Here is a 27,808-nt window from a genome sequence, read left to right on the forward strand (position 1 = left end):
ATTTTGCTTTTCAATTTCGGGTCCAAAACACTATCATCATCACACGTCTACTCACTTGTCTCTCGGTGCGCCAATTCATTTCCAAAGCTCGGCTTCGCAAAGCCGAGCAATGAATGCAGGTTGTTTGGTGCCGGCGGTTGGATTCGTCCGGCTTTCGGTGCAGGGAAGGAGGTTTACTCGGGCCGAGATCCCAAGGTCCACCTCGGCGCGGAGCCTTCCAATGGCCCGATCTCGCCCTGCCGGAACGCCTCAACAAAAAGGGGTCGCCATGAACAAAAAGGGGTCGCCATGACGACCCTTCCGACCGGGCCGCCCGCTCCGCCTAGCGGAGCACGGACGCGGCCGTTCAGAGCGAGGCCCGGCGTGGATCGCGTATGGCAGTTCTTTCGAAACCGCCGTGGTCACGATCCCCGCGGGTCCCCGCGGCACACGAAGCTGCCCGGTACGCACCGAGGGCCCGCTTCGGCTAAACGTCGATCGAACCGCTATCCCGTTTAGCGTCAATGCTCCACTTGCATGCTCACACCCCGCAGCCCGTTCCTTGCTCATACATCCAGCCGTTCCCATGCTCCTAGTCATTGCACCTCCTCTTACACACCCAGGTACACTCATTCCACTTACAGACTTTGTCACACACCTGACCACCGCACACCTCTGCACACACTCGTCGTTCGCACACCTCACCAACACACCTCTTCGCACCCCCTCCTCGGTCACCTCCTCTGTGACAACCACAGGTGTGCTCTCCTCCGTACACCCAACCACGTGCCTCACTACTAACTCCAGTGTGCATTCCCATACACGCTCTACCATTCCAGGTGTGCATCCTTCCATTCCAGGTGTACATCCTCTCTCACCTGCCACAACCAACTCACACTCCGTGTCACTCTTACTACTTTCACCACCACTCTCGGTCGTGCATTCACCCTTACTTTTGACAGCGCACTCTGTACTCATGCACCCGTCCGTTACACACCTTTCTCGCGCATCCTCTTGCGCACACTCTCCCGTTACACCCTCCATAACACTCACCACAGGTGTATACTCTCTCGTTACATCCTCTGTAACACTCCCCACTACGCGCTTCCATGTGGCCCCTCGCACACGCACTACGACCAACTCACTCTCGACAGCACACTCACTCCTCGGTGCGCACTTTTTCCTCACACACCCCATAGTCGGACATTCTCGCACACCTCCTCCTTCACACTCTGCACCTGTCGGACACTTTACCAGCGGCCTCTCACGAACACCCGGGTCCAAACCAACCCCCAAGCCAACTGAATCTTCCCTCACACCATATACATTCCTGCGTATACCGCCACTCACCTCGGCACCTCGTCTCCGCACCTCCTTCGCCATCTGCAAACTCTTTATTTGGTTAGCAAGCACACCATCACGATTTGAGCACCGATCTTGCACATATTCCATCACCTTCTCCTTTATCTCCCTCTTAGTTTCCCTCCGTCTCTTCTTAATTTCACTCACCCCCTCTTCCACTTCCTCTAATTTTTATTTTACCTCCTTCATTTCCTGGTGCGCCCCCTCTATCTCTTCCTCTAACGCCACCTTAACCATTTCTATATGCGTCCTCACCTCCCGGTCCTTCGTCTCCATTGCCTCCGTCACCTCGTCCAACCTCGTTGTCAGTCCCTCACGTACCATCTGACATTCCCTCTTCGTCGCTATTAAGTCATTTTTGATTGAGTTTTGTGTCGCTTTCAACCCTCCTAGTACCGCAGTGTTCTTTTCCACCTGCTCCACTAGTTCCTTTTGTCCCACCATCAGCTGTTCCACCTCCTGCGTCAACTCCTCTATGCCACCTTGTAACTTGACCGTTCCATTTCTCACCTCTTTCTCCATACGCTTCTCACCTCGCTTTACCTCCTCGCGTACCCCCGAGACCTCCTCGCTTACACCTCGTCTTATTTCCTCCCCCATCTCCTCCATTTCTTTAGTAGATGCTGCCTTCATCTGTCCCAATGCATTCCTCTGAGCATCCAATTTAGTGTATAACCCGATTTTTACCTCCTCTATCTGCTCTCCCATTTGTTTAATTTCCTGGGCGGATTGCTCCCCTATTGCCCGCAATTTGTCTTCCATCCTATTTTCTAGCCCCGTTAACCCATTCTTTACCTCTTTTATCCCGTTGTCTAACCCCTCAAATTTATTGTCTAACCCCTTAAATTTATTGTCTAACCCCTTAAATTTATTGTCTAAACGTTCACTGGTACCCCTTGCTTCGTCCCTCATTTGGCTCCTCAATCGCTCACTATCAGCCCTCGCTCTGTCTTCCATTTCTTTCATTTCCCTGCTTCTTTTTTCGTTGTCGCACTTCGACTCTGCCATATATTCGCTGAACCGTGCCATGAACTGCTGCATGTCAAACGGCTGCATGTTAAAACCCGCTGGTACAGCGGGCTCGGCTACCGCGCGCTTGTGCGAGGTGCCATTTTGCGCCTCTCCAACCACGTGCGCGAGGGCGCCATTTTGTGCACCTGAAACTCCCTCAACCACCTCCTCATTGCTCTCCTCCATTTCTTCCCTGTGGTCCTGGGTTACCCCTAACCCCTCTTCTGATTCACCCACCTGCATCCGATCGCCTTGATTTTCCATGGCACGACTCAATTTGGGATGTTAAACAAAATTTCCACCACTCGTAATTTCGACCAAATTTTTTGATGTTATAAAAAAATTGGTTCGGGCCTCGAATCTCACTCCCAGACACCAATTGTTACGGCCAATAGTACAATTGGTGTCCAAAATTTGGGCGAAATAAATTTAGTCCCAGGTTCGAATCCCAACTCCTGACTACCAATTGTTACGGAATCCAACGTCGGCCTTCCCCACTTACCAAGGGGGGATTAGTCCCCTCGCTTATATGACTGACCGACGTGGTCCTGGGGGTATGACGCCACGGCCGGTCGACGCTGGGTAGGGTATTAGGCCTAAACTGTCCTATTACCTATTAAAATACCAGCGCTCCCCGACACGCGAGGAAATACTCCCCCGCTCACGGTCGCAGCCTAATGGATTAGTTGCGCCGAGCGAAGCGGACTGCACCGTGAGCCGGTTACCAATGACTAGACCCGATTTATTAGTTGGCCGAATCGCGCCGCGTACATCCAATTGGGAAACCTCTAAAGCGACCGAATGTGAAGAAGAAGAAGTACGGAGAAATAACAGGATTTATTAGTTATTTACACAAGCCAAAGCAAAAAGAGCAGTCAAGGTTATATACAGGGAAATGGAAGGAGCAGGAGACACAGTGAAATCATTAGCTTACCTATACAAGCTTAATTAATACCCCAGAACAACGTGAAAGACAGACGAACATTCACACTTACACGGGGAAATGCAGGCAGGAATGAATGGCTTGGAGATGGATGACTTGGAGAGGCAAGGAAGGTTCAGCGGGGACTGGGCACGGTCGGGCACCGTCGTCAAAAAGCCGAGCCGCGGTCGTGCGAACTCCCGCGGTCCCAAACTGCACGGGCGAAGTTCCTTTCTCCGCACTGCTGCGTCGCGCGCCCCTTGCGTTGCCTCAGTCCGTATTTGCTGCAGCGCGGCACGTATCACGGCGGCTTGGACACACCTGCTCATCTCCAGCGCATCTCTCGTGGGGGCGTCTCCCGCGGGTTATATAAGCCCCACCCTTGAACCTTTGCGAACCTCCCAGATTGCTCTTCCTCCACCCTCTCAAGCCAAACCCCTTATACTTGGTTGGTTGTTCGGGGCTGGCTCACTCCTCCCCTCTATGACGAGGTGGAGACACGCCTTTCTTCTTCCAACCGACCGCGTGCTCAATGGAGTCCATTTGCGGCGAAAACCATCCAAACCTGACACTTTGCAGATGGGACCTACTCTTATTTAATTCGGTGCAATGAAGAGTCAAACTATTGGGAAACACAGTCTTAAACTACATAGAATAAGGGACTAACTATTTAAAAGGATATATGGTGCCCTGCGTGTAGGTTTATGGAATTACCTAAGAGGACGAGCTTCGACGTTTCTTTACATTACGGAGGGTGACATTTCCACACAACAAAACCATAATTCTCACATTCTTTACACTTTCTCAAATTCGTTACAATATATATATATATATATATATATATATATATATATATATATATATATATATATATATATATATATATATATATATATATATATATACATACATATACAGTCACGTGAAAAAGTAAGTACACCCCATGTAAAGTTTTGACTTTTTCAACATATTTTAACATACAGCTATTTGATCTTCATTTCAACAATATTGATAGATAAAGGTGATATAAAATAACAAATATCATGAAACATTTACATTTTGTAGTCCATTATATAATTTACATAAACATTAATGCAAATTTCGCATGTGGAAAAAGTAAGTACACCCAGACATTTATCACTACTTCAAATACCCAAAATTAGAATCAGGTGCACCAGCTCAGGTGCAAATTATTAGAACATCGTTAGAGAGGATCTTGGAGGAACCTGTCTTATTTAAACCTCAGACATTTCGTTTGGTTTGCTCTTTGTTGTTGAAGTGTGCGGCGTCACCATGCCTCGATCAAAAGAGCTCTCTGAGGCCTTCAGAAAGAAGGTTATAGATGCCTACGTGTCTGGGCAGGGATTTAAAAAGATCTCCAAACAATTTGAAATCAATCATTCGACTGTCCGGAAGATCATCGACAAGTGGAGAAGATTCCAAACAACTGCCAACTTGTTCAGGCCAGGCCGCCCCAGCAAGTTCAGCCCGAGAGCAGACCGCAAGATGCTGAAATAAGTTTCCAAGAACCCCAGAATGTCATCACGGGACCTACAGGTATGCTTCGTCTTCACGCTGTTGAAACCAAAGCGTTCAGAATCATTGGAATCTCCCGCGATGAAGCTAACTCCAAGGGCCTTTCACTCACTCACCGCAGGCAGGTTGGTGGTCTTTCCGTCTTCTACCGACTCCTCTCTGGCCTTGCCCCCCCCAGCTCTCTCTGGGCTCTGTCCCCCAAATATTCCTACAGGTCGCACAAGATCTGCCTGCAACCCTCTTATGGGTAAACTGCCAAAATCAAGACTCTCTGCTCACCTTCACTCCTTCATTCCTCTTTTCTCCCGCCTCCGGAACAAACTCCCTCACTCTTCAATCCCACTCCTCCCTCCAGGTCTTTAAAACAGCTGTTCACCACCATCTCTTATCTTCCCCCATCCAAAACCTAGATCTTTTCTACCCCCACTATTTCACCCCAAATCCACTTTTTTGAAATACCAACTTCTTTCCTGGAAGTCCTTGGTGTCCTTGTGTTTTATACTTCTCCCACCCCCCCCCCCCCCTTCCCACGCCTCCTCCCCCCCAAGCCCTCTCCCTCCCACACATCTCCCTGCTCTCAAATGTTGTGTTTGTGTGCTTCCCCTTCTCTCCCCATCTTGTCTGCTGCTCCCTCTTTTTATATATTTTGTTTGTCTGGTTGATTTGTTTGTGAAAGAAATGTTAGCTCTTTCACGAGCCTCGATTCTGTATACAACAAAAAAAAAAAAGTAGCTCTTGCCACTGTTGATGTCAAAGTGCACGAGTCTACCATTAGAAAGAGGCTGCACAAATTTGATCTACATGAGAGATGTGCCAGGAGGAAGCCTTTGCTGTCCAGAAAGAACATCAGGGCAAGACTAAAGTTTGCCAATGAACACCTAGGCAAAGACCAGCACTTCTGGAACAATGTGCTCTGGACAGATGAGTCAAGGTAGAGCTATTTGGCCATCGTACCAGAAGACATGTTTGGCGAAAACCAAGGACAGCATTTGACCACAAGAACCTGATACCAACTGTAAAGCATGGTGGTGGAAATATTATGGTTTGGGGCAGCTTTGCTGCATCAGGGCCTGGGCAGCTCACCATCGTAGAATCCACTATGAATTCTTCATTGTACCAGAGGGTGCTTGAGGATAATGTGAGGCCATCTGTCGGAAAGTTGAAGCTCAACCGAAGGTGGACCTTGCAACATGATAATGACCCTAAACATACCAGTAAATCCACCAAGGAATGGCTGAAAAGAAAGAAATGGAGGGTTCTGAAATGGCCAAGTCAAAGCCTGGATATAAATCCCATCGAGATGTTGTGGGGGGATTTCAAACGAGCTGTGCATGCAAGAAACCCCTCAAACATCGCACAGCTGAAAGAATTCTGCATGGAGGAGTGGGCAAAAATTTCTCCCAGTCGATGTCAGAGACTGGTAGACAGTTATAAGAAACGCCTACTTGAGGATGTTTCTGCCAAATTGGGCAATACCACCTGTTAGAGCCAAGGGTGTACTTACTTTTTCCACATGCGAAATTTGCATTTATGTTTATTTCAATTATACAATGGACTACAAAATGTAAATGTTTCATGATATTTGTTATATTTTATCACCTTTATCTGTCAATATTTTTGAAATGAAGATCAAATAGCTGTATGTTGAAATATGTTGAAAAAGTCAAAATCTTACATGGGGTGTACTTACTTTTTCACGTGACTGTATATATATATATATACAGGGTGGGCGGAAAGTCGATCCCTATTTTAGATTGGTAAGAAAAGTCGAACATTATCAATTTATTTGAAAAGAAGTAATTTGAAAAGGTAGGCACAAAGGTTAAGTTTTCTCTAAAATTCAATGTGGGCTCCAACTCTTGCCACCAGCTTCTGGAGCCGCCCAGGAATGGCGTCCACTGACTTCAGTATGAACTCCGGCGGGATGGAAGACATGACTTCCCGAATACGGTCCTCCAGTTCTTCCAATGTCCTCGGTTTGGTGCGGTACACTTCTTCCTTTGCCCACCCCCAAAGAAAGAAGTCGCACGGTGTCAAGTCGGGGCTCCTGGCTGGCCATTCATTTGGACCACGACGACCCATCCAACGCCCTGGGAAGTTGACATCCAGCCAGTTACGAACGACATGAGCAAAATGCAGAGGGGCGACATCTTGCATAAACATCAGATCGTCGATATTCTCCCATGTGCTGACAACCGGCCAGACCTCGTCTCGCAACATAGCCAGGTACCGCTCAGCATTCATGGTGTTGCGCAGAAGGAACGGGCCCACAACCTTATCCGACGTCGTACCACACCACACCGTTACCTTTGGCCGATTCTGCATTTTTTCAGCGCAAACCACAGGATCCTCTCCTGCCCAGTAGTGGCAGTTGTGACGGTTGACAAAGCCTCCGACGTGGAACACCGCCTCGTCGCTCCAGAGGATGTTGCGGAAGAGAGGGGGCCAGTCTTCATGCCAAGCCAGCATGATTTCCCCGAACTCCATGCGAATGTCGCAGTCTTCATCTGAGAGAGACGTTAAAGTTGTACAACGTTAAAGTTAATTGTACAACGTTAAAGAACACAGCACAATAATATATAGTAATACACTCACATTTTATACATAATTTATAAGTACTTTAAAATAGGGAGCGACTTTCCACCCACCCTGTATATATATATATATATATATATATATATATATATATATATATATATATATATATATATACGTATATATATATATATATATATATATATATATATATATATATATATATACGTATATATATATATATATATATATATATATATATATATATATATACGTATATATATATATATATATATATATATATATATATATATATATATATATATATATATATATATATATATATATATATATATATATATATATATAAATAAATAAATAAAAATATATAAATATATATATATATATGTATATATACACAAAGAATTAAGTTAAGCACCCCCCCCGTTTTTTTACAACCTCGCACATTACAAGTTTGTTGTCGTCAAAACAGTGTAATATACCCATGTTATTGCTATATTTTCTGGAGAAGTGATATTATGGTCACATAAAAACATAACAATCATGCCGTTTGCAATATTTTATTCTGAATAATTTAAGGTGAAATTTTTTGGGAATTTTAGGCATATTTTCACCTCAATTTAAGTATGGAGCTATAGGTCCATCACAGACAGTGTGGATGACGTTTATGTTTTCTAACGTACAGTCATTGTTCTGAGAAGACCTCTAGCGATCTTTGCGTCAATAACGTGTGTAGGACCCACGTGATCGGATCACTGACTCAACCCTACGTCTCATAGACCCTGTAAGCCGTCGTATGCGTTGCTGTGGCAGGTTGTTCCATTCCAGATGTAATGCACGTTCGGGACATGTTGGGACGACAAATTGCGAAGATGGTCCCTCCAATAGCCAATCTGGATGAATCTGGATGAACCTTCGTCTTTCCGATATTCACCTTCAGACCTTTTGTCTCCATACATTCCTTCCACTTGTTCATCTTTTCCTTCAGTCCATCCATACTTTCCGCAATCAACACCAGATCATCTGCATACAACAACTCCCACGGTAAACCCTCCTTTACGTTCTGAGCCAGCACCTCCATCACAGCTACAAATAGTAGTGGACTTAGTACCGACCCCTGATGCACTCCCACCTTCACCTCAAACTCACCACTGTTCCCGTCCTTCGTCCTTACAGCTGTGCGCGCTCTTTTGTACATTGCCATCACTACTCTGATCAACCATTCCTCCACTCCTAACTTCCTCAATGCCCATGTCAATACTTTGCGTGGAACCCTATCGAATGCTTTCTCCAGATCAACAAACCTAAAAAACAACTTCTTCCTCTTCTCCATGTACTTCTCCTGCAACTGCCTCACAATGAAAAGCACATCTGTCGTTCCTCTTCCTGGGATAAATCCAAACTGCATTTCGTCGATCTTCACTTTCTTCCTTCTCCTCCTCTCCAACACCCTTTCCAATACCTTCATTCCATGCTCCAATAACTTTATCGCTCGGTACGAGCCACACTGCAGAGGGTCACCTTTCCCCTTGTATAGAGGGACGAGGGTACTCAGTTCCCAATCCACTGGAATGCGGCCCTCTTTCACCACCAGATTACAGATCTCTGTCATTCTCTTCACACCCCAACTTCCTGCTGCCTTCAACATATCTCCCACAACTCCCGTCGGCCCTCCCGCTTTTCCACTCTTCATTGCTTTTATCGCTTCCTCCACTTCCTTCTCAGTTATCTTCTCTGCCGGTCCTAAAACTGGGTTACTCTCTATGTTGCCATCCCATTCATTCTCTGTGTTCAACAGCATTTCCATATATCTTTTCCATCTTCCTTTAATTCCATCTGGGTCGACAACGATTTGTCCCACTTCATCCTTCAAGCAACTCACCCCCATCACATCACACCTCTCTTTCGCTATGTGCTTTGCAATCCTGAATACTGCTTTCTGACCCTCTTCCGAATCCAAGCGTTCTCCGAACATTTTCCTACATGCCTCCTGCGCCTTTGCTACCTCTTTCTTTGCAGCCTTCCTGGCTGCCTTATAACTTTCATGCTCTTCCTTTTCTGCCCCCGTACCCTTCGCCTTCTGCCACTCCTTGAACTTCTTCCTCTTCTCGTCAATCCTCTTTCCAACTTCATCATCCCACCACCATGCTTCCGAGTGCCTCGGTGGTCCTTTTGTCCATCCACATACCTCACCAACGGCTCCCAACAGACTAGCTTTCATTGACATCCAACCACTTTCAAGCTCAACCACATCATCCTCGACCCTACTCAGCCTCTCTTTTAATGCCTCCCTTACTGTCACCTCTTTCAACCTCCACACCTTCATTCTTGGTTGGTACTTCACCCGCCGAGCTCTCCTCGCACCTTTCACCCTTATGTCGCAGACAACCAAGTGGTGCTGTGAAACAGCCTCCTCCCCCGGGATCACCTTTGTGTCCCGGAGGTGCCCCCTATCTCGCCTGCGCACCACCAGGTAGTCAACGGTTGTCGTCGACCCACCTGACGTGTATGTAACAAGCTTATTATCCTCTTTCTGGAACTGAGTATTACAAATCAACAAATCAGCTCCATCAGCAAACTCCAAAATCCTTTCACCTTCTCCATTTCTCACACCATATCCGTAACCCCCATGAACTCCCTCAAAACCATCCATACTCCTTCCCACATGTCCATTCAGGTCTCCTCCCACCACAACAACTTCCTCATCTTTCACGTTTTCCATCAGCTTCTCTATCGCACACCAGAACTTGTCCTTCTCTTCATTGCTTCGACCAACCTGCGGAGCATATCCCGAAATGACCTTCACCAAGAGCTTTCCAATCATCATTTTCACCATCATCAACCTATCACTCACTCGAGTCACACTCACCACACTGTCTACAAACTCCTCAGAAAACAGGACACCAACACCATTCACGCCCTCCAGGCACCCTTGCCACACAAACTTGTATTTCTGTCCCTGCCTACCCTTCACCATTCTCACACCACTTCCCTTCCATCTCGTCTCTTGCACACAACATATGTCCACTCTTCTTCTGACCAATACTTCCACCACTTCTCCTGATCTCCCTGTCATTGTCCCTACATTCCATGTCCCAAACCTCAGAAACCGATCTCCACTTCGGGCTGCACCCTGCCAATATGTAGTTGTAATTGTCATGTTTCTCTTTTTGAGGCAATGTTTTTATGGCCGGATGCCCTTCCTGACGCCAACCCTCTTAGTCGTCTCTTACGACACGCAGGGATACGGTGTACCTATTCTGACCAGGGTACACACTGGGAAACGTTTAAAACATGGAAATTCTGGGGGGGGGGGGGGGGGGGAGGCGGCGTCAGCATCACGGCTGCGGTTTAAACATATTCCAACAATATCCAAACAGAACCATGAAAAACAATCTGGGAAAAGTCTCCAAGCGAGAACATGGATTTGAGAAAGAAGGAGCGGAGGTGGAAGAGAAACGAGCTACAGGGGGCGGGGCACAAGCCGAGACGAGGAGGAGAGCGAACAAGCACGTGTCCGGGAGGAGAGAAAGAATCAATATAGAATTCTTTGTCGAGGGAGGTGAGGTGAGGGGGAGAAAATAAAATAAAATAAAAGAAACAAGCAATACAGCGAAGGAAATAACCCAAACCAACAAAACACCGACGGGGGGAGGGAAGCCCCAAGTTACCAGGCCACGCACGAGGTACGACCCAGAAAACGATTAATTACACACAAGTTTGTACGAATTACAAACCAATACCAACCAGAAACACACAATAACACGTACACAGCAAAATAACCAGTGGAAATTTGACAAAGACAAGAATGGGAAAACACTTAAACTTCGATGCCGTGGAGAGCTCGAAGCACGCCTCACTCGCCCGAGGAACCGGAAACCGGAAACCTAAAGATAAAGGTGATATAATATAACAAATATCATGAAACATTTACATTTTGTAGTCCATTGTATAATTTAAATAAACATGAATGCAAATTTCGCATGTGGAAAAAGTAAGTACACCCCAATAGATGTTCTTAAAATCTTTTTAACATATGTAGACATATCAATATTTGATCTTCATTTAAACAGTATCTATAGAGGAAGGTGATCTAATTGAACAAAAAACAATGAAGAATTGACTTTGCAATAATTTATTCAACAAAAAATTGTTGCACAGCATGCACAATTGCATGCACAGCTCGTCTCAAATCCCCCCACAACATCTCGATGGGATTTAGATCCGGGCTTTGACTTGGCCATTCCAGAACCCTCCATTTCTTTCTTTTCAGCCATTCCTTGGTGGATTTACTGGTATGTTTAGGGTCATTGCCACGTTGCAAGGTCCACCTTCGGTTGAGCTTCAACTTTCCGACAGATGGCCTCACATTATCCTCAAGCACCCTCTCGTATAATGAAGAATTCATAGTGGATTCTATGATGGTGAGCTGCCCCAAACCATAATATTTCCACCACCATGCTTTACAGTTGGTATCAGGTTCTTGTGGTCAAATGCTGTCTTTAGTTTTCGCCAAACATGTCTTCTGGTACTGTGGCCAAATAGCTCTACCTTTGACTCATCTGTCCAGAGCACATTGTTCCAGAAGTGCTGGTCTTTGCCTCGGTGTTCATTGGCAAACTTTAGTCTTGCCCTGATGTTCTTTCTGGACAGCAAAGGTTTCCTCCTGGCACACCTCCCATGTAGATAAAATGTGTGCAGCCTCTTTCTAATGGTAGACTCGTGCACTTTGACATCAACAGTGGCAAGAGCAACCTGTAGGTCCTGTGATGACAATCTGGGGTTCTTTGAGACTTCTTTCAGCATCTTGCGGTCTGCTCTCAGGATGAACTTGCTGGGGTGGCCTGGCCTGAACAAGATGGCAGTTGTTTGGAATCTTCTCCACTTGTCGATGATCTTCCGGACAGTCGAATGATTGATTTCAAATTGTTTGGAGATCTTTTTAAATCCCTTCCCAGACTCGTAGGCATCTATAACCTTCTTTCTGAAGGCCTCAGAGAGCTCTTTTGATCTAGGCATGGTGACGCCGCACACTTCAACAACAAAGAGCAAACCAAACCAAATGTCTGAGGTTTAAATAAGACAGGTTCCTCCAAGATCCTCTCTAACGATGTTCTAATTATTTGCACCTGAGTTGATGCACCTGATTCTAATTTTAGGTATTTGAAGTAGTGATAAATTTTGGGGTGTACTTACTTTTTCCACATGCGAAATTTGCATTCATGTTTATTTAAATTATACAATGGACTACAAAACATAAATGTTTCATGATATTTGTTATAATATATCACCTTTATCTATCAATATTGTTGAAATGAAGATCAAATAGCTGTATGTTGAAATATGTTGAAAAGGTCAAAATCTTACATGGGGTGTAGTTACTTTTTCACGTGACTGTATATATATATATATATATATATATATATATATATATATATATATATATATATATATATATATATATATATATATATATATATATACACACACATGTATGTGATCCATAAGGGCCTGTCTTATATGCATGCCTGCTGTTCTTGTAGACTGAGAAGAAGGCATATTTGCCCAAAAGCTTATATTAGAATAAAAGATCGATCGTCTTGAAGCTACGTCCATAACTTATTTATTTCTTCTGATTATATACATACATATTGTTTAGGGTGGTCCAAAAATTTGAAGATTGGATTTTCATTTCTCCACAAGCCTGCCCCTATTCCTATTGAAGAAAGTAGTTTGTGGTGAAAATTTGATCTTGATTGGACAATATTTATAACGCCGGTGTTTGAATGCCAGTTGCATCCTGTCTATTAATTACATACGTATATTAATGATGTGTTGCTGGAATATACGTTTCGACCCTTTAGAGTGCTTTTTTTTTTTGCTTTTTTTTTTTCGACCTTTAAAGACCCTTTAAGTCCTCCAAGACCCTTGAAGCCACAAAAATCCAAAAGCCCCAATGACCCAAAATACTTCAAGGACCCTTAAAGACCGACCCAGAAGACCCTGAATACCCATAATACCCTGAAGGCCCAAAAGACCTGTAAGACCCTTTCGACCCATGAGACCCCAGGATCCTCAATACCCCCAAGACCTTTAAGACCACTTTTACCTTTAATAGCCTTTCAATACTTTAAACACCTTTAGATCCCTACACCCTTCCAACCTTTTTCTACCCTTTAAGCCTTCACACCCCTCGTTGGTTTTGGAAAGTGTTGGTGTTGGAAAGTCCTTTTTAACCCCTTCGACCTTAACACCATTTAGACCACTTGCACCCTTCAGACCGATTAGGCAGCTTGGACCCTTGACCATTTAGAGCTTTACACCACTTGGACCTTTTTTGATTACAAATAAATAATATCACCCATATTACAAACAAGAAAGACGTCATGCAGAGCACGATACTTGCAAAATCACAACTACACAACACTAAAAAAGTTGCCTTGGATACATCACCATCTCATTAATATTTCAATAGACAATCTTAATCAAAGCTCGGTTCCATCGGATAAAAACTGATTATTTTTCAGATGAAAATTGATGATTTTAGAAGTTTGAACTTGAGTTGACATTTGAACTTTTGATCTCAAAAATAGTTGCTTTCCCAATTCAGTGAGGCATTATGCAATTGCTGTTTAATTTTCAGATTAATAGGATGAATTTGGACAATTGTTCAGAGGAAACCTGATTTTAGAAGTTTGACCTTGAGTTGATTTTTGACCTTAAAAATAGTTGGTTTCCTTATGTCGTGTAGTCCTTGAGCCAACCGGCCATATTTTGAAGTGAATGCTCCGGCTGGGGGAGTAATTCTCATTATGATTTTCCATTAGACCAATGTCTCAAGTGTCAGAAAAGGTGTGATGGACATCTGAGAACGGTAGCTTAGTGCCCGGATGGACGCCATCTTTGAAACCACCCAGCTCGAAAATGCCCATTTGGTGGGGTACATTGTTGCACGTGTATCTGGACTTCTATACTAGCTATCGATGTGCGGTTGACGACTAAATATACGTCCGATGTGTACCGTCTAAATAAAAAATAATATGAAGCATTTTGTTTTAGATTAATTATTATAAAAATCAATTATCGAAAAAAAATCATATATTTTTCAATATTTTATTATTAGACTTGTACTTTTTTTAGTGAAACAACACTGGTATGATTTTCCAAATTATGCATTGTGCTACACCGTTTATCTGTCTATAAAAATAACTCAAAAACTAAAACATATCATCCACCACGAGTGTACACAAAAAATATATGAAAAGGCATGCACTTTCCACAAACCGAAACTATGTCAGTTGGAATTTCCCGCCGATAATCAACCCACAGAACCCAGTGCCGAAAGTGACGTCAGTCTATTCTATATCTATATTCTATATTCTATATCTCAGTCTGAGATTTGTTGCGGTGACCTGATTAATTTCTGAGGGGGGGGGGGGGGGGGGTGGCTTAAGAACTAAAAGTGAACATGTTAGATGGCGCCACATACAACTCTATTATAGAGTTGTATTGTGGCGCCATCTAACATGTTCACTGACTTGGATGAGTATGTCTATGTAAGCTGGCGAGCTTTTCGGATATCGGAGTAATCTAACGTCAGTCTTTTTGTTCTTTCAGCTGAGATGGCCGGTGTCGAGGCGAAACGGGCGAAGAAATCACGTATGGATTATGACTCGCATGCTGGAACCATGCGACCAGACAATCAGTTTGTGGACTGGTTTCAACATCATGACTAGAGATCGTGTTCAGGTGACGGAAGATGTAGTTGGCTACCTGCCGACTATAAACGCGCCTGCCACAGATATGGCAACAGTGCAAGAAATCCTCAGAGAAGCTCTGAACATCAAGTCATCACTTCAGCTTGAGCGTATACCGGTGGTGCTAGACCAGGCACTATTTGCTAAGGCGACCGAAATAGCATGGAAAGATGTCGATCGATATGGAAGAATCGTGCTCATGATGGGGAACTTCCATACCATCTGTAACTTCATGTCGAGCATTGGGAAAATGTTTGGAGCTGCAGGCCTTCGGGATGTAGCTGTTGAGTCAGGAGTAATCGCTGAAGGTTCCATCAACAGGGTTCTGGAAGGCAAGCAATACAACCGTGCTGTGCGACTCCACAAGTTGATGTACGAGGCACTAATGCGCATCATTTGGAAGGGCTTCCAGGTGTGGATAGAAAGCAATCATCCTGACAAGGAACCCCAGATTCGAAGCACTGACCTCAAAATTCGCAGCATCAAGGAGGATGTTTGCCACGAGACTCTCGCTGCTGCTCTCGATGATGATTCATGTGTACAGAGCTTTGACATGTTCGCGAAATACCTACATTTTCTGCGAACCAAACATGGAGACCTGGCTCGCTTCTGGATGATGTATATTGATATGGTAGAGACCCTGCTGGGGTTGATTCGTGCGGATAGAGAAGGCGACTGGATGCTTCACTTGGCTTGTGTCAGAAGAGTGATCCCTTGGTGTTTCGCAATGAACAAGGTGAACTATGCTAGATATCTACCAGTGTACTATGCACAGATGACGCAACTCCACGAAACATGCCCCGAGTTGTACAGGCATTTCAATCAAGGCTACTTCTCCGTACAGCTTAGACCAGGGAATCCATTTGCCAGAATCGCTGTTGATCAGACAACAGAAGAAACAGTAAACAAAGATACGCAAACAGCTGGAGGAACACGAGGTTTTAGTCTTCGACAAGGGGCTGTGTCACGATACTATCTAACTGCAGAAAATCGGGCTACTGCACTGAGGCAACTACGAGAAACTATCCTTGTGAATGGCAGCGACACATCTCACGCCAAGCACCCTGACTTGTCTACTTCTCGCATCAAACGTGATGAGTCTGGCGTCACAGCTATCTGTGATCTACTGGAAAATGACTGGACCAATCCATTCGCCGATGATCCGTCATGTCTTCTCAGTATATCTACCGGAGCGGCTGCGAGGGAGGACGTTTCTAATGACCTACTCAACACCCTGCAAAAGGGGGAAGCGGCGTATCAAAGCTTCCAGAAACGTCTTGAAGAGGGAACAGGCTTTCATGACATATTGAACAAGCTAAACTTGAAGACCTTTGGTAAGATCAAGCAGAAAGTTGTGAAGGGCACAAACAAGGAGATCGTCCTGAGAGCTGACAGACAACTGTTTGCCACCATGATACTCATCGCCAAGACAAGGAACCTCGACATGCAACTTGTCCTTTGTCACCCACTAGGGCCGTTACCATGGTCTTTGGCAAACGTTGATGGGTCAATGAAAAAAACGAACAAAGCTGCACTTGCGAAACACATGGAAGGTCTTGTGGAACCAGCCGAGAACGTTGACAAGCGAAGTGCAACAATAATTGATGCGATGGCTCTCATACAAAAGATGCATGGCGAGAACGACACGTTCGAAGAACTATCTGACCGCATCCTTGCTGCAGCGCTTCACGCTGGTCAAGGCAGTGAGCGCATCGATGTTGTCTTTGACACATACACAGAAGAATCCATCAAAGCAGCTGAGCGTGTGAACCGCGGTTCAAATGAAGGCATCAGTTTCAGCGAGATCAGACCCGCACACAAAATCATGAACTGGCGGCGTCTCCTTGCTTGCAGCCAGACAAAGGAGAAACTGGTTGTGTTTCTGGCGGAGTCGTGGAAACATGAAACAAATCGCGAAAAGCTAGGCAACAGAACACTGTATGTCACCACATGTGGTGAAAAATGTCTGGTACTGACCCGCGATAGGTGGAAGTTGGTGCAAGCACTCGAATGTAGCCACGAGGAAGCAGACACGCGTATGTTTCTCCACGCAAAGCACGCCGCTACCCACTACAAGACGATCATCTTAGTGGCAGATGACACCGACGTTCTGATCATCAGTCTTCATCTCAGCAGAACCATCGATAGTCAGCTCTTCATCAGACGAGGAACAAAGGTTCGAGTCAGAATGATCGACGTTGGAAAGTTGGCTGCGGTATTGGGGTCTGGAGTTTGCAGTGCATTGCCAGGGCTTCATGCATGGAGCGGGTGTGACACTGTGAGTGCTCTGGCTAGCCAAGGAAAGATAAAGGCTTTGAAGCTTGTGCAAGCGAATGAGCTGTATCTTCAAGCATTCACAGATCTGGGATCTTCGTGGAATGTACCAACAGACGTCTTCAATAGCATTCAGGCCTTCACGTGTCAGCTGTACGCCAAGAACACGAAGATCGTCGGTGTTAATTCGCTCCGTTATCACATGTTCTGTGCAAAGAAGGGCCAGATCGAATCTGGACAATTGCCGCCTTGTGAAGACTCCTTGATGCAGCATACGCTTAGGGCCAACTATCAGGCGGCTATCTGGCGACGCAGCCTTGAAAACCTACCAGACGTCCCAACACCATCAGCAGGACATGGTTGGGAACTCGATGATGGCGGTTCGCTCACAATCCGATGGATGGCGGGTCTACCAGCTCCAGATGTCGTCTTGAATCTCATCTCATGCACATGCAGAAGGACGTGTCGACCGTCAGATTGCTCCTGCATACTGAATGGGTTGAAGTGCACTGTTGTGTGTAAGCTGCAGGGATGCTCCAACATGGTGCAGGATGATGCTATCGTGGCTCAGGATGCCAATGACTCTGATGGCGACTCTGATGATTAACTTTGTGTGCACTGTATATTGTATAGCATATGTTGTTCTCTATTATAATGCAGGCCAAATTGCCTGAAAATCTTTATAGACAGATAAACGGTTTAGCAAAATGTATAATTTGGAAGATCATACCGGTGTTATTTGACTAAAACATGACATGTTCAATGATACCTCCGCTTGCTTATTAGGAATATACATCGTATGGTGTTAAAATCAGCTCCATACGTCTTTCCAAACTCTAGTAATGAATAATTAATATAATTGGCGGCCATTTTGAAATCCAAGATGGCCACCAAAGTGCAGATTTCCTATGTAACAATTTCCGCCTGCTTATTAGATATCGTATGGTGTTAAAATCCTCTCCGTACGACATTCCTAACTTGCGTTATCGTCAGAATAGATAATGCCAGCGGCGGCCTAAGTCATTTTATGCCTCTTTACATTTATTTGTTGTAAACTCGTGGTGGATGATATGTTTTAGTTTTTGAGTTATTTTTATAGACAGATAAACGGTGTAGCACAATGCATAATTTGGAAAATCATACCAGTGTTGTTTCACTAAAAAAAGTACAAGTCTAATAATAAAATATTGAAAAATATATGATTTTTTTTCGATAATTGATTTTTATAATAATTAATCTAAAACAAAATGCTTCATATTATTTTTTATTTAGACGGTACACATCGGACGTATATTTAGTCGTCAACCGCACATCGATAGCTAGTATAGAAGTCCAGATACACGTGCAACAATGTACCCCACCAAATGGGCATTTTCGAGCTGGGTGGTTTCAAAGATGGCGTCCATCCGGGCACTAAGCTACCGTTCTCAGATGTCCATCACACCTTTTCTGACACTTGAGACATTGGTCTAATGGAAAATCATAATGAGAATTACTCCCCCCGCCGGAGCATTACTTTTGGTCTGGCTCAAGGACTAGTGACTCGATATGTAAATCATGTTCAAGTTTCAAGTCAATCAGATGAAAAATGACAATTTTAGAAACTTGACATCAAGATAACCTTTGACCTTTGACCTCAAAATCAATAGGCTTCTTCCTTCTGACCAACTCTACCATTTAGGGAAGTTTCGTGAAGATCGATTTAAAATTGTGACCTGTGGGCAATTTAAAGATGGACAGACAGACAGACAAACAGACAGAATAACACACAAGACCAACCAATATACTTTTGAAATCTTGGATTTTGCAAGTAATAAATTAGAACAGAAGACATGTTTGTATGATGATTGGGAGAAATCATGACAACACAGCAACTCACGTACAGTCAGGTAATTATCCTCAGTTAAAATAAGCCCGTTCCTCTGTAGTGACGATGGGTGGTGAGGCAAGGAGCCGGTCTACACTTGTATATATTAATAATCTTACTAGAATTCACCAAATGTCTGTCTGTCTGTCCGTTCGAAGGTACCGTAAAAACTGCTGAACCGATCGCAAAGATATTTTGGCTGGGTAATCCTGGGATCCCCAGGAGTAAAATAGGCTATTTCGTTTTCCCAATTTCAGCTTTATCCAGCATTCTCAGGTTTGGACTCCCGCATAACATTCGCGTTTGCATGACGTTCATTGTTCTCATTGTGACGTCTTCTTACGTCGAGAAACGGTACCCGCCCTATGGGCGGGGCTTCAATTGGGAGGCCCAAATGAAAAGGCTAAATATCGGAAATTTAAGGCTTTTTTTCTTTTAAACGATTTATATAAACATCCGTTAAATCTCGATTGGTGCAGCCGTTTATGCGGCACCCGGGAAAATAACGTCATGCGGGAGCAAGTATCAGCAGGATGTGGCAGTGTGGGAGTCCACGTTTGCACCGATCGCTGCACTGTGTGCCGCACAAACGACTGCACCGATCGCTGCATGGCTGCATCGATCGGATGTGGCATGAAGGAGGATCAGATCTAACAGATCGCTGTCTCCATCGATCTTGCCAAGGCCGTAACACCTATTGGCTCAAAATCCTTTTAACTGTTGATTTGGTACAGTTACACGTATCGGGAATTTGGTACACGTATCGGGAGTACATACGACATCGCGATTGTGAACACGATTATCGATCACGATTCGCGATCACGATCATCACGATCATAGTGTATCGATCACGATTTGAAAGACGATGGAATAATATTTACCGATATGAACAGTGATGTGGCTTTTATAGTGGGGCAACTTAGCACAACAATTGTGCATTTTGTGAGGAAAGCACCAAATTTGGCACACTAGTAGACTATCATATTATGAAAAGATCTGGATATTGGGCCATCTCAGATTCAGAGATTTGATTTTTGCAAGATTTCGATTCGATTGGGATCGAAGAGAACACCTTCTTCGTCTTCTGTACAGTGAAGTTGCCAGCCCTGAATTCTCTGGCTACATCTGGGTGCTTCATTGGGAGTGCAACCATGTCCCTCAGGTGAACAGGGACCCACCTGGCATAGTGTGTGTGGTCTAAGGCATGGAACCATGGGACCATTTCCGTCAGGGCATCGAGGTACATCGTGAATGAAGCCTGCCGCAGAGAACGCACGTAGACCAGTACCAACATCTCTAGTTCCAGCACAGTTGCCCAGTACTGAAAGTTGGGAATGTCTTCTCCTCTGGTGACACCAGTCTTCGAACTCAGGCAGGTCTTCTGCATCATCAGCATATGTCATACAGTGGCGTTCATACGCACGGTGTTGCAGGATGTGCAGTGCCGCTGCAGTGATTTAATGAGCTCTTCTTGTGCGGGTGACGTGGGCAGCTCGCAGGAAGGAGTCGGCCGTCCCTGGCGTTGCAATCTCAGCTGACAAATCTGCAAAATCTGCAAATCTTGCAAAAATCAAATCTCTGAATCTGAGATGGCCCAATATCCAGATCTTTTCATAATATGATAGTCTACTAGTGTGCCAAATTTGGTGCTTTCCTCACAAAATGCACAATTGTTATGCTATATTTAGCTTAGCTGCCGGACTATTATTGAAATTCTAAAGATACTGTTTAGATTTTGATGATTTGCGTGTGATGTGATTCAACGGATGTTTATATGAATTGTATAAGATTTTTTTTAAACCTTCAATTTCTGATATTTTGCCATCGCCATATGCAGATTCGCCACGGACCCACGATCGATGTTTCTCTACGTGAACGTACCCGTTTGTTTGCGAACAGGTACGTTTTTCATGGACGTCCTTCACGAACTTGCTGTCCATGTCTGACGTGCGACTGAAGGTGCTGCAGGAATGTGGAATTTATTGGTTTCATGCTTTAGCATTCACCGTATCTGCATTGCCTGTTTGCTTCTGGCCTCCCACCCGTGCTTAGCACGGGTATTTCTCTGGTAATAATAATAATAATGATTCATAAGAATAATAGGCTGTGAGTGTATCGTTGGTTGTTATCTCCATTTGTGGGTTTCAGGAGGTAGAACGGAGTCCTCCCAGGACCCAACGTATCCACCTCCTCTTCTGTAAGGGATCACGGTTCATGGACCAAGCTGTGCAACTTTTTCAGAGTTTTGTTCCAAGTTCTCTTTTCAGGATCTTCACCAAACCCAGATCGCCTCCAGTTGTAGTCTGTTTGTGGTAATATTCCCAGGGATGGTTTTTAAAATATCAGTGAGGTTCTTCTTCATCATTCCTGTTACTCCAATTATCACTGGTACAATGTCGATGCTCTTCAGCTCCCAAGATCTCTTGATCTCATTTTTGGGTCCTGGTATTTGGTCATTTTCTTGATTTCTGTGTTGTTTCGGCCAAAATCGCTGGGTACTGATATCTCAACCATCAATGCTGTATTTTCCTTTTGTTCCCGAGTACAATGTCCGGACGCAATGCTTTATTTTCTATGTTCACGCTCGATGGAATCATCAGGTCGTACGTGAGCACGACGTCCTCATTTTCAATGATTGCCCTTAGTTCGTGTTTCCATGAGTTTTCTGGTTCTGGGATGTTTACATTTTTGCAGATTTGTCAATGAATCACTTTGCATACTTTGTTGTGCCATTGTGTGTAAAGTTGTTCTGCCAATAGTTTTTTTGCATCCGAGAGCAGGTGACGAGTACTTCCTGTTTGTGTCTTGCAGAATCTACACTTGTCCATCTGGCTCAGTCCCGCGATATTTAAAAATCCATTTGTGTCGAGTCCTTGATCTTGGACATTTATTTTGATTTTTTCTCCATCCCAGTTGAGCTGACCTCTTCTTCACCATTCCAATGATCCTTATTTGTCTAGTCCCACTCTGTCCAATTCTTTTTTGTATTTACCTGCTCTTTTGTCATTCTCCCAGTTGTTGGTGTATATTTCTTGATATTTCTTTTTATATATTTATTTTGTCTTTTTTACAATTGTTGGGGCTGTATTTGTTGCTGTTTTATTTACCTGTGCGGCATCTTATATTCACACCTGTTTTTGGAAATTCTTTGCAAGGTGAGTTAGGGACACTTTTTCAGGTTTATTGTGTTCATGTTTGTTTGCAAATTACATCCGATAGTCTGTTGAACATTTCACATACTCAGCTCGTTCTGCACTCGTCTCTCTGTGCACCTGGATGAGTTCCATCAGACCGCTCCCTCCCTCTTGTCTCGGCAGGTACATTCTCGGGATGCACTGGTTTTTGTAAAACATTTGTGGATGTTAAGGAGTTTTCTTGTTTTGATGTCTAACTTGTTGATTTATGATTGGGCCCAGTTTATTATTCCGCAGCTATATTGGAACACTGGTACTGCGACCTGGTTTATGGCTTTGATTTTATTTCATGGGGAGAGGTATGTTTTCAGGATCAGCTACGTTCTACGTTGGTATTCTTGGGAAGAGATATGTTTTCAGGATCAGCTTTGCTCTATGTAGGTATTCTTTGGTGATTGTTTTGCGCATTTGTTTGTGACATATTTGGTGGCCCTCTTCTACTCTGAGGTATTTGTATGATGCTTCATTTTCTAACTGCTGTATTGTTGTTTCAAGGTCAATTTTTATGTTGGCTGTTTTTGTTGATTTACCTTGTACAAATGTGCACTTGGCGCACCTGTCTAGTACAAATTCCATTTGAATGTTCTCGGAAAACCTTTTTACTAGTTTTAGTTGTTCTGTCATTTTTGGTCATTTGGTGAGAAGAGCTTTAAATCATCCATGTGTGGTAGATGTGTGACCTTTCCTATTTCTTTGGATGTTCTTCTATTGGTTGTTTGGGTGTATCCGTATCCTTGTTCATTGATTAGGTTACTTAGTGGCCCAGAATCAGACAAAAGAGAAGGGGAGAAAGAATGTCTGGTCTGGAAGAATCCACGCCGTATCTTCACTTCTGGTATTCCGATATTCCCTTCTGAGTGCTGTAATATCCATGTGGTATTCCAGAGCTCCATTGCTTTCTCAATCAGTTTGATTATTTGGGGATTGATTTTGTATATTTACCTGTATTTTATCATCCATGAATGTGGGACAATGTCCAAAGCTTTCTTATCGTCTATCCAGGCGGTGGACAATTTAGTTCTTCACATTTTGCAATTTTAAAGTGTGTCCTTGTTCAGTATTAGGTGATCAATTGTTCCATAACAACCTCTCTTACATCCCTTTTGTTCTACCTCTAAACCTCCTTGCTGTGTTAGATGATGATACATCGTTTCTGTGATGATTCCTCTCAGCAGTTTGTATGTTGGTAGACATGTTATCGGTCTGCATTTGTGGGGACGTTGGGTTTCCTCCGATTTTGGGATGAGAAAGATGTTCCCTTCTATGAGTCACTCATCCACTCCCTTTTCCTCTTGGATCAGTTTGTTAAATGTCCTGGCATAGTATTGTGAAGAACATCAATTTGGTTTAGCCATAAATTTGGAATTCCATCTGGGCCTGGGTTTTTGGAAGTTTGGTATTTCTACCTCCACCACCAAAGGTGGATGGAGGTTATGTTTTCACCCGTCTGTTTGTTTGTTACTTGCAAAATCGAAGATTTTTCAAGTACATTGGTCGTTGCGTTTGTCACTTGGCAAAAAAAAACGATGGCATAGTATGTTGATCACTCCGGTTTGTGTGTTTGTGTGTTTGTCTGTCCGCTCACTTATACTTGCCTACAGGTCACAATTTTAAACCAATCTTCACGAAACTTCACCAAATGGTAGAGTTTGTGATCCGACAAAATGCTATATTTTTTTATGTCAAAAGGTCAACAACATAGGCCAGATTTCTAAAATCCTAAATTTTCATCTGATTGACTTGAAATTTGAACAGGATTTGCATGTTAGCTTAATGAAACCAACCACCAACTATTTTTGAGGTCAACATAGGCCAAATTTCTACGTTTGTTTCCTGACCCGTTCACCCTTACGTTTACTCCCCCATGATGCCTCATGTATGGAATATATCTTGCAGAACGTACCTGGTCTGCCTCGCAGCGCCGCCACAACCTGCCTATCACAGCGCTCTGCACATTACGTGTCATTCCCTGTCTCCATATCCCCATGGGGACCTAAGCCCCAGCCCTGCCACTCCTATCCCCCTTCATACCTTCACTTCTGGCATCCAGAGTTTCCCGTGCTTCATCGGAGCCACGTCTATTCACAAAGCCCCGTCTCAATCTATCAGTTCCAGTGTTAGCGGTGTGTGTGTGTGTGTGTGTGTGTGTGTGTGTGTGTGTGTGTTCGTTCTCCATAACTCCAAACACCATGAAACCTAGCCGCCCTGAACTTTGCATGCATACTTCTCGACCTCCAAGAGATTTCATGAATGAAAACTGGGTGTTTGGGTGTGTTAAAACACCCTTTTTGAAGATTATTAACAGGGTACTCATAACAAAAAACACAATCTACTCTCATGGACTAATTAAAGCAATTAATTAAAGCAAATCTGGATTTGGATTTTTTGTGGATTGGAATCCCATACACTTAAGTATCGAAATCTGGAGTGAAATCTGAAAAATTTCACAACATTAGCAATTCTTATAACTAAGTGTATTTATGCAAGCAAGGCTTCCTGTGCACATTCTTCTTCATTCTGCACATTCTTCTTCATTCTGCACATTCTTCTTCATTCTGCACATTCTTCTTCATTCTGCACATTCTTCTTCATTCACACCTCCATAGGATAGGGTGATTTTTTCAAGTTGCAAAATGCTTCAACTTTATTCCCATTTGTCCGAATTTCATTATTGTGATTGTAAACAGACTATGGAGAAACAGCATGAACAAGGTATTAGCGCTTATTCTTTTTCTTCTTCAAAGCATGACGGAGAAACTACTAGCAATGATATTTCCAAAACATCAACATTAAAAAAAAAATTTATTATTCCCTGCGTTTTTGGCAACACATCACCCAGATGTTCTTCAAACTCAACGAGAAACTTTTTATTGAAACTCTGAAAAACGTAATGGAGAAAGTCTGCTTCTGATCATTCTTCTTTGTCTTCTTCAAACTTGGCGAAACATTACGAAGAAACGCAGCCCAGGAACGGTCCGTTTTGTTACGGTGGACGAGCATATCGGAGAGGACCGGCAATGGTCCGTTTTGTTATGGTAGAGAAGGATTTTGGAGAGGTCCAGGAACGGTATGTTTTATTACGGTGGACGAGGGTTTCGGAGAGGCCCAGGAACAGTCCGTTTTGTTACGGTGGACGAGAATTTCAGAGAGGACCGGGAATGGTCTGTTTTGTTATGGTAGACAAGGATTTCGTAGAGATCCAGGAACGGTCTGTTTTGGAATATTGGATGAAGGTTTCGGTGAGGTACAGGAAAGGTCCGTTTTGGCATGTTAGATGAAGGTTTCAGAGAGGTCCTGGAATGGTCCATTTTGTTATGGTGGACGAGGATTTTGGAGATGTCAGGAATGTTCTCTTTTGTTATGGTGGACAAAAGTTTCGGAGAGGTTTGGGAATGGTCCGTTCTGTTACGGTGGACGAGGGTTTCGGAGAGGTTTGACGAATGCAGTTCAGGAAGGACATTTCTGAACCAGGAACGGTCTGTTTTGTTATGGTGGACGAGGCTTGGAGAGGTCGGTGAAACGTCAGTTTTGTTCCTTCCAGTGGACGATGCTTCCAGTCGAAGGCGCCATTTTTCTGATTTCCTCGCAATCGCGCAATTCAAACTGCATTCGTCGAATGATTTATTTGTTTGTGTTTTAAATGTCATATATCTATATAATATTCTGCTAAGGCGAGTCTGTGTGCATGTCTATCCGTGGGAGTGGCTACACCTGTTGAGGGAGTGGCTATACCCCTTCTGGGAGGGGCTACAAAAACAAATCTCCACCATTTTGTTTGCTCCGCATAGCTTTGAGACCTCTTTCGTTAGGATCGCGCTCTCTCACCCTCTCACAGTTTTATTTAAACTATAATTCCATATCTGATTTCATTTTTCATAGTCGCTTAGATGGTTTTAGACTCGGTTGCAAAAAACGGGAAGTAAATTGGATGAAAGTTACCGTTTATACTTATAGAATAAAATGCATTTTAAATGAAATGAAGGCCTGTAACATAAAGTCCATTGAGACTCCCTCATGGCTTTATCTTGACTCTAATTCACCATCTGATTTCATTTTTATCGATGGTTTTGGACTCCGTTTCAGCAATATTTGAGAAAATCAGCGGAATGTATTCTAATAGTCGTTTTGAATGTGACTGGTCGGACTCGTCTCAGGCGAGAGAAGGGTGGAGGGGAGCCGTGGAGAGGAAGTAGCATAGGGTTCCTTACTATAAATTGGTTATTTCTATTATTACTTAGTGAGAGTACAGTGACTGAATACTGAAATCAGGAGTAAAACTGTAGTGTAATTATATTTTTTCATATTCCCGGGGTGTATATACAGAGTTTAAGGCAAGTTCACTCTTTTCCAAATATGTAATTAAAAATACAGTGCCATACTTCGACAAATGTTCAACGTAATAATCTAAACTAGCGATGGAATACAATATTTATAGTGTAGGCCTATAGGAAATATAATCATGAAATCTTTAATAAAGAAAACTTTTTTTGTTTTTTCGCACGAGTTTTCAAGGCTGAATCGTTTTCAAGTCCAGAATTAATAAACAAATTCCATTTCACATGTGCATCGACATGTAATTCACAAATGTGAAATAAACACAGACGGGAAATTGCCGAGAGATACTTTTTCGTTCTTATTTTAGAGGTTATGTGCACGTACACTTTAAATACGTTTATTTTAAGTCTTTAATTTTAAAAATGTCATTTTGTGTGCTGTAACTAAAAGAGTAATTTTGGTTTTTGCGAGACAGAAAGGTGTATTGTAATGTTCTTATACACAGTCCAAAAGACTTTCTTCCCAGGGACTTTTCCATTTGAGCTGTATTCTCTATATAGTTGGAAAGTTTCATTCTTTAGACATAGTCACAATAAAAAGTTTCATTCTTTAGACGTAGTTACAATAAGGTGTTTCATTCTTTAGACGTAGTCACAATAAGATGTTTCATTCTTTCGATGTGTCACAATAAGATGTTTCATTCTTTAGACGTAGTCACAATATGATGTTTCATTCTTTAGACGTAGTCACAATAAGGTGTTTCATTCTTTAGACGTAGGCACAATAAGACATTTCATTCTTTAGACATAGTCACAATAAGATGTTTCATTCTTTAGTTTAGGCATAGTCACAATAAGATGTTTCATTCTTTAGATGTAGTCACAATAAGATGTTTCATTCTTTAGACGTAGTCACAATAAGATGTTTCATTCTTTCGACGTAGTCACAATAAGATGTTTCATTCTTTATACGTCGTCACAATAAGATGTTTCATTCTTTAGACGTAGTCACAATAAGATGTTTCATTCTTTATACGTAGTCGCAATAAAACATTTCATTCTTTATACGTAGTCAC

The 27,808-nt window shown here is 43.3% G+C and overlaps 1 protein-coding gene across 5 annotated transcripts in view; it reads left to right on the forward strand.

Annotated features, from left to right (window-relative positions):
* LOC137436347 (coiled-coil domain-containing protein 85C) overlaps positions 1-27,808 on the forward strand; it is a 189,302-nt gene that overhangs the window by 155,535 nt on the left and 5,959 nt on the right. The window contains exon 6 of one of the 5 annotated variants that reach the window (XM_068130043.2): positions 21,102-21,163. The exons of the other annotated variants lie outside the window; for them this stretch is intronic. Within the exon in view, the coding sequence (XP_067986144.2) occupies positions 21,102-21,163 (62 nt within the window). The remainder of the gene's footprint in view (positions 1-21,101; positions 21,164-27,808) is intronic. 5 annotated transcript variants of the gene reach the window in all.

Source organism: Myxine glutinosa, chromosome 11, assembly GCF_964187855.1.
Source record: "Myxine glutinosa chromosome 11, kmMyxGlut1.1, whole genome shotgun sequence".
Classification (NCBI taxonomy): domain Eukaryota; kingdom Metazoa; phylum Chordata; class Myxini; order Myxiniformes; family Myxinidae; genus Myxine; species Myxine glutinosa.